This window comes from Pelmatolapia mariae, linkage group LG10_11 (assembly GCF_036321145.2).
Source record: "Pelmatolapia mariae isolate MD_Pm_ZW linkage group LG10_11, Pm_UMD_F_2, whole genome shotgun sequence".
Taxonomy (NCBI): Eukaryota; Metazoa; Chordata; class Actinopteri; order Cichliformes; family Cichlidae; genus Pelmatolapia; species Pelmatolapia mariae.
The window spans coordinates 10,611,408-10,619,950 of NC_086236.1; the positions used below are offsets into that span (position 1 = coordinate 10,611,408).

Sequence of the window (8,543 nt, forward strand, 5' to 3'; positions counted from 1 at the left end):
GAATGCATCAAGAAGTTTGAAATGACTTCATGTATTAAGGAAAAAAAAGCTAACCAAACTTACCAGGCCCCTACTAAATACTACACCATTACAACCACAGGAGCGTGAGCTGTTGAAGGCAGAATGGATCCATGCTTTCATGTTGTTAACATCAAATTCTGACCCTACACTTTCAATTGTGCAAGAGTTTGTTGGTTTGATTCCAGCTACAGACACAAATACCCTTTAGGGTTGCATCCAGTCTAAAATGCTGCCAAACCAAACATGCGGCGCAATCCACTGTGGCGACCCCTTGTGAGCACCTGAAAGTATTTTCTGACCCTACAATCCAAATGTTCCAGCAGAAATCAAGACTCATCTGACCAGGTGACGTTTTTCCAGTCTTCTGGTGTCTAATTTTGATGGTCCTCTGTAAACTGTAGCCTCAGTTTCCTGTTAGCTGACAGAAGTAACACAAGTATTGCGATTATCACTTAAATCACATTTCTACTTTAGCAGAGGGTCTTGACCATGCTTACACGGCTATACAGGCATTTAGTTACTGCCCTGTGATTGGCTGATTAGATTAGATACATATTTTTAATAAGCTAAATTTAGTAATTTCAGTTTCCTTGGTCTTTCAAATTAAGGTTTTTCAAAGTGTGGCTTAATAACTGACTGCCAAAAAAAAGAGGCAAGTCACACAAGTAGTATTTATTTGGTATGAATTGTTCAGTTGCTCATTCATCTTTTGGAGCAGAGACTGTTTTCATCACATCAACACTACATTTGTTACTCACGTTCAAATATGTAAGATACCGCAAGAGCCATTAAAAACAGTATCTGCAAATTTACGTTATCAAAAAACAATCAAGTAGGTCAGACAAGTTGCAGGATAAATTACACCAAGTCATTCACATGGAAAAAAATATTCACATTCATAAATTAATCAGGTTAAAATTACAAATATGAAACAAGGACAGCACAGAAGTAGAGAGAGCATACTGTATATTTATGCAAGTATGTATGAGAGAGGCTTGAACAAAGCAAAGCAGGATATGTCACCAGAATTACTCAACACAAATAAGCATACAAAGTCCCACTGCCTCACACAAAACTGCAGTGACAGCACTTTCTAGTAAAAACCCCCAAAACACTCTCAGCGTGTATAAAGTTCACCGCGGTTTTAAGCTCATGACCGAGCGTAATAACATACACTAAACATACAAGGGCTAAACTCTTCACCAGACGTAAACAAAGAAGGAAATTGTTTGTAACGTAAGTGGACCCTTCCCAAAGATTAGAGAAAATGTGATTTTTAAAGCAGTGCTATGAGGAAAAGAAAATCCCTCCGAAATGGGAAGGTCCTCAACACTCGAATATCTTTAAAATCTCTAACTGAAGGTTGGAGGGTCATCTATGTAAAAGTTTGTTTTGTAGAAAAATCAAAGAAGCTCACAATTTGAGGCAATCCAGAAATTCTGTCATTCTTCCTCTTCTATTTATACCAGAGTAGTTTTGTTCTTCCTGGCCGCCTCTACCTCTATCTAAGATCTCCTTCTTTTTAAGCCAGCTCATTCTGATGGACAGAAATGTTTGATACGGCTCTTTCTACAACAGATTATTAGTGTGGTAAAACGATGTCTAACTCCTGACCTCTTTCTCTCCTTCTTATTATTTGTTTTAAATAGGCTGTGCAGCAGTGTCGGAAGTCATCCGAACGTCTCCACTCAGAGAGGAGCAACGTAACTGTGAGATCTCTGAGATTAATCACAGTATTCACAAAAAAGCTGAATTAAAAAACCTGAGAATAAAAGTCAGAAAGCAAATTTCTGAATCTTGTCATTAATCTCAGCGCGAGTATTTTTCCAACGCTGCTCTAGTTAAAAGTTTCTCACACTTTTGTTTGCGGGAGATTTTTCTACTGAACTGCTATGATGATCTGTGACACAGCTGCCACGTCTCTATCTGGTCTACAGCCTGAGGTGCAGACACTGCAGTCAGCGGGGGTGGTGATGTGCCGTATGAGAAAGAACAGAAAACTGCTGCTTCTGTCAATGTCATTCATACTGTCAATTGTAACGGATCAAGAAACTTCTCCAATCTTTCCTTGCAAGGTTGTACCAACATCACTTTCACGATGTACAAATGAAGCACTTCAACCTAAATGGCCAGCAGTGTTCTGCATTTGATTTGAGTGGCATGAACTGAAAGCGAGTTGCCCCTGTGTGATGCCCTAAGTTGACAAAAAGATTACTATAGTGTTGTAGCCTAGCTACCTCCAAATTCTCCAGCAGTTTTCATCGGTTTGACAGCAGATTTTGGTTTTACAGAAGAGTTAGAACCCTGCTGAGGAATCTGGCTGTGGCATTAGCTTAAAATATAACACCCTGCTCAAACTAAGCATCATCTTTGGAGGTTATTACTCCGCAGAATGACTCAAGGGCTTGGCGATAATTCAAAGCGTTCTGACTCAACATCTTGTTCAGCAAACAATTGTTCCTATCAGGTGTCAGATTTAGAATTATGACCCAGCCTTTGAGGAGACTCCAGTGTTTCCCCTTCATAAGCTAAATGTAATCTGTGGCTGCCCACTGGGATGTCAGACTGATGACTGTACAGTAATCCAATCTTCGGCGTGATACTTCCCATTTTCCATACTAATAAATATCCTTCGGTGCAATAAATGGCAGTACATTCTTTACACACAGGTAACACAGGTTTCACAGCTTCTGTTCAGAGAAAAATTAACCTGGAAGTCTGTAACAAACACTGAACTTTGTGGTCGGGCGTAGCTTTAGCGTTAGTGAAATCCCGAAGAGCTGAAATGACGAGCACTCGTCCAGCTGGCGTGTACGGGCCTGATCATAAGGCAGCAGGGGTTCACCTCCAGACTGTCAATGATAAACAAGCACCTGAGGGTGCAAATGAGCATGCCTATGTTGCTATGAGAGATGGGAGGGGACAGCAAAAAAGGAGGGGTGGGGGTTTACAGAGGTCCTTGAAACCTATCAGGGAGTCTCTGAGCCAATAAGGAGCAGTATCTCATGCGAGAGGATGAAGGTGAAGAAGTAGACACAGAGGTCAGCGAAGACGTCACCCATCCTCCTGTAGGTGTCCATGGAGCGATTGATGACCTCGGCAGGGATGCCGGACAGTAACAGGGCAGCAGTTAGCACAGTGGTCTGGGTCTTCTTCTCTACCTGCAGAAACAGGAGAACCCAAAGCACATTATATGCAAATATATGTGCTTACTCATTATTAATCAATCTATTTTTGCACTAAATAAATCAAGATTAAAATGTTCAAAAACTAAAACTCTATTAGAAATTTGTGCCAAAAGTTCCTTTAGTGGCCACTTGAGGCTGGCTCAAAGAGCAAGTCAAGCCCCACAGACTCCCATGTTAAAATGTCCAGCTTTGCAGCAGAAAGAAACATGTTTACAACCTGCTTTGGTTGCTAAATTAAGTGAAGTCACTGAACTGGACCTGTCCAACCTCTCCATCTATTCTTCTGGTGATGACTTAACAATCCACCATCTTTTCCAAATATGATCACTTCTTATTTAAAAACAAGAACAGCAGCTGTTACAATTAAACCCTGAGCCTTCAAAATGAGTCCAAAACTAGTGGGTGATGTCACGGTGGCTATGTCCATGTTTTAAAATATCACTGGACACTTTCTTTAGTACCAGTACCAGTTTGGACCCTCTGTGGCATAGATTCAATATGCTCCTGGAGATATTCCTCACATATTTTGGACCATACTGACATTAAAGCACCACACAGTCGCTGTGGATTTGTCAGCTGAACATCCATTATGCAGAACTCCAATTCCACCACATCATAAATGAGTACAGTGAACTCAATGTCATGTTCATGAAAGCAGTTCAAGAAGATGGGTATACTGTAGTCATAATGGGATGGGCATGGTCAGCAACAGTACACCAAAATCTGACCCTACTATCTGAATGACACAGCAGAAATCCAGACTCATCGGAGCAGGCAGCATTTTTCCAAACTTCTATTGTCCACTTTTTGAGAACCTGTATGAGCTGTAGCCTCAGTTTCCCTTTCTTAGCTGACAGAAGAAGCACCCGGTGTGGTCTTCTGCTGCTATAGCCCATCTGCTTCAAGGTTCAGGGTATTTTGCATTTAAAGGTGCTCTTCTGTATACCTTAGTTTTAACAAGTTCTTTGAGTTACTGTTGCCTTCCTATCAGCTCAAACCCTCAACATGGGATTTTCACGCAGAGAATTGCTGATCATCAGATATTTTCTCTTTTTTCAACCATCCTCTGTAAACCCAAGAGATGATTGTCTGGGAAAATCTTAGTAGATCAGTTTCTGAAATACTCACGACTGCCCAACTGGCACCAGAAACCATGCTACGTTACATTTAAATCATCTTTCATTCCCAGATTTTCTGATGCTCAGTTTCAGCAGGTTGTTTTAATCTGTCTAGTTGTTGAACAGGTATTTGTCTTTTCCTTATTAATGAATAGTTTTTATCTTTTTTTTTTTTAAAAAGGGGGGGATGGGTGAGGCAAATTCCATCCCCTGGATACAATGTCCAGTAGATTTGAAATCCTGTTTGACCAATAATCCATTGAGAAGTGTAAACATGATCTTGGCTAGCTATAACTGGTTAGTCCTCTCTGAAGACACAGCAGTGCAGCAGAATTAAGGCTGTGAATTCATAGGCGTGCTCCAGGACCTCATGTCCAATTTAATATTGTACTTTGTACAATGAACTTGGCGTTGGTTGGTTGAGAAGATTGCGGCTAAAAAGACTGGGCTGTCAGAAACAGCACAACTACATCGGAACAACCGCAATAGGTCATTGTATTTGATTTTCCATTTATACAGAGAAAAACAAAACTAAAATATTATTCATAGTGCTGTCCGCAGCTGTTACACAATGTGTGCATGCAGAGCGATGAGAGACTTAAAAAATAAAAACTCACCTTTGGAAAGTATTTGGACAACCCCATGTAGGCCAGTTCAAGTGTCAGAAATGGAGCAAATATTGACTAAAATAAAACAAGATGTAGCATTAACAAACAAATAAATAAATACATATTTGGTACTGATACTGGCATAAAATGTAAAAATGAACTCCTTACTAGTGCACTAACAAGTCTGTGTTAAAAGCTACAGGCTCACCAGATACTTGCAGACAAAAACCCTGACAAAAACAGCAAGGAGGACGCTGCCGATGAGCCTGAAGACCCTGAAGGGATCAAACTCCTCTGAGTCCGACCTTCCGTCCTCGGCCGGCTTTTCATTGGCCAGCTGACCCCGAAGCTTCATGGCATCATCAAAACGAGAAAAGTAGGATGCAGAGAGAAAGCCTGGACGAGGAGAGCCACTGACATCATCTGACGGCCGCTCGCCCCTCGTTCTCCGCCGGACTCCTACGATATCATCTTCTGAGGATCCTCCGGGTGGCTCACTGGAGAGCTCTGGCAGGGGTGAGCCTCTCCTCTCCGGGGTGGAGCTGTGGGAGTGACTGCCAATCCCTGGAGACGATCTAGGAGAAGATGAGGCAGTGGACCATGGCTCTAGAGGCAGATGGAACCGGGGTTCTGCAGGACGCCGTGACGCTCCTGACAATGAGAAGACAATAATCAGTAATATGACATTAACTAGTGCTAAAATGATTAGTCAGCCCCCCCCCCCCAAAAAAAACACATCCATTTTTTAAACAGCCATTTCCAGTACTTCACAGTGTTCAAGAGCACAGGAGTGAGTGAGAACAGCAAGGTCTGAGCAAAAACAATCAGGACTTGTCAAAACTCATAGTATGTTCCACAGAATTGAGAATTTCAACACATCCAAGTCTGGGAAGATTGATTTTGGATATTTAGAGTAGGATAACTTCAGCGAGGGCACTCATGATGATGGAGGAGGACCTGGGCTCGGTAGATATGGCCACACTGAAGAAGAGGGCTTGAAGAAGTCAATGAAGAAGAGAACAGTGACTGCTGATGATGGTCGCCTCGATCACTTTTTGAAACATGATAACTATGATGTGTCCCCAAAGAAAGGGAATGACATCTGTACTGTGAGGAGCTGATCATAGACAGTACTGCCACTTCTGATTTTTCTATGCATTTTCAATGTATAATATCTTTGCTTATCGTACCTACATTATAATAAATACAGTCATTTTTGGCCACTTAAAATATCTCAATAATTATTTGTTGCAAGTTCACCACCCCTTTTGGCCATATCTCTCTATTCTTCATGCCAATGACACTTTTTACCCTGAAAAATAAAGGATATATAAAAGTCACAGCCAAAAACCAACTGCAGCTTTTACCTTGTCACTCACTCCTGTGCTTTCTGGTTCCAAATGACTAGATATTTGTTACGAGAGATATGCTTGGCATATATGTATTTTTTGTTTCCTTATGTACTGACTACTGCAGCTTCTCTGCAGGTGTCTTAAAGCCTGTGTGCAATAGGACAGGTTGGCTGAGGTACCTTCTATCTATACTGCTGTATTGTTGTGTATTAATTATTCTGTTTATCGGAGCTGAGCAGCCTGTGAGCCACCCTCTGATCCCCACCTGCTAATGCTAACAGCATTTAGCATGATTTGAATCCCAAGCTGCTGCCATTTTCCTCTTCTAGTTAATATATCTGTAGTGAGCCCGATTATTTACATAGCAAGTTATGGTCCTAAAAGACAGCACTAACGTCCTGACTGCAGCCGCAGGATGAGGCGGGTCTCTGTCACGACAGCGTGTTTCAATAGGAAAGACACGCCCAGGAGAAATTCAGAGGATCGTTTGTTACCGATTACCGTTATTTTCAGGCTCGTTTTTGGTGATTCCCACGATCCTGTTCATCCTGTCCTCTGAATTCATGAGCAGCCTTTTCCTCCGGATCTCCGCTCTTTTCTGTGCCGCCGACATGGAGCCCGTCTTCTCCTCGCTGGCCTCCCCGGACTCCATGTCGATAATTACGTAAATTACCCTTTAATGCAAACTCAGCCCACAGTACATAAAGCTAGCGCTTCAGTAGCTCACGGTACACGACACAGAAGCCTCAGACCACTGAATTAAACGCTTAACACGAACGAGCGACGAGCCTTAACTGTGGCGCACAGTGATGATGTCAGCACGGTTTTTTAGATTACGTCAACGATATGTGATGATTTATTACGACCAATAATAATAAAATAATAATAATGAAGGGGTTGGATGGGTATATATATATTTACTGCAAAAAGACAAATTTACAACAAAATGGGTCATATATTTAAAAGAGAAAGGTGATATTTAAAACAAATAAAAACAAATGGCAAGTTTACAAGAAAAAGGTAAAAAAAACAAAACACAAAAAAACAACCTATATAAATTTATGGTAAATAAATTTATTCGTTCTTAGTTTGTTTGAATCCTCAGCCTCTTTATGCCTTTAATCGACTCTAATACGCCTACATAAAACTGTATAACAATATTAGCATTTAACGAGCATATAAAAGTACAGAGAAACACTAAGGAAAAAGTGTGTTCTGAGTGGCAAAGCATAAGCATAACAAAGCATAAAGCATAAAAAACGGGATCCTTTCATTTTTAGTTTCATTTTTGTTTTCCGAAATGCCACCAAATTTTAGATTTTCTCTAGACCTCAAGAGGCTGGAAGTGACAAGTTCTGCCTTTTTAAAAAATCCATTTCTGAATGGTCTGTAGTGTTAATAGGAAAAATAGCTCTAACCTCTAGGTTTGGAGTATTCTTTACTCAAGCTGAAATAAAAAGTGCATTAACGATGCAACTAAAAAATAAATCAGACCTGAAATAACAAATCTTTTCAGTTAATTGTGTAAAAGCAGGGCATATTCATTTAAATAAATGTAACTGAGCTATGGAAAAACTGAAGAAATGAAACAACTTGATCATTTTATTTGTTTCATTTTTTGGTCATTGGTTATATTAAGGAAATGCTGCAGTGATATTATTAAAGGTCTGAGAAAAATGCTTATTGCAAATGTCAACACAGCTTACATTTGCAAAGTTGCATCTGAACAAACCACTTCTTCTTCTTGAAGAATCGCCATATCAGTACAAATGTCCACTGATCAATATTCTACAATAGAGTATTAGCACTGTAGAGAAAGGTGGGATTGAAGTCCACTTGGCTAACCTCTCACTACACTGGAGATAGAGTAAAAGGTCTTAACATCCAGCTTTTATGATAACAGTGAAACAAAGTTCTAGAAAAGAGCTTATGTTTGTGTGTTTTTAATTTGTATCAAAGTTATAATCAAAGTATACGTCTAAGTAATATGATGAATGAGAAATCAGTTTGAGTAATGAAACTGATTTAATATTTAATCTCCTGACCTTTTACCGTGATTTGGTGTGTGCCTGCGCTTTTGTGCTGAGGTTGATTGTACCAGCAGGGAATCTAAATATGGCACACAGCCTAGAGCTTGTCTGAGGTCTGTAGTGCTTGGTCAGAATGACTAAGCAAATACTCAGAGAAAGTTTGATTTTTAACATTTATGATTTAATTAATTTAATAGATAAAACAAAATTATATGAAGTAAATTGT

General features: G+C 40.1%; 1 protein-coding gene across 1 annotated transcript; it reads right to left on the reverse strand.

The window, feature by feature from the left end:
* Positions 1-702: 702 nt before the first annotated feature.
* On the reverse strand, positions 703-7,096 carry camlg (calcium modulating ligand). The gene is made up of 4 exons (XM_063488005.1): positions 6,789-7,096; positions 5,144-5,586; positions 4,945-5,010; positions 703-3,182 (listed from the first exon to the last, which is right to left on the reverse strand). Exons 1-4 carry the CDS (start codon positions 6,937-6,939, stop codon positions 2,991-2,993), a joined length of 852 nt encoding a protein of 283 aa, XP_063344075.1. The 5' UTR covers positions 6,940-7,096; the 3' UTR covers positions 703-2,990.
* Positions 7,097-8,543: the final 1,447 nt, after the last annotated feature.

Bases quoted from the DNA above. Each gene is read 5' to 3' on its own strand.
- camlg (XM_063488005.1), bottom strand. From the start codon at position 6,939: ATGGAGTCCGGGGAGGCCAGCGAGGAGAAGACGGGCTCCATGTCGGCG. The intron at 5,587-6,788 runs GTAATCGGTAAC...TCTCATTGTCAG, and splicing joins AAACGAGCCTGAAAATAACG to GAGCGTCACGGCGTCCTGCA. The intron at 5,011-5,143 runs GTGAGCCTGTAG...GTTTTATTTTAG, and splicing joins TTTTTGTCTGCAAGTATCTG to TCAATATTTGCTCCATTTCT.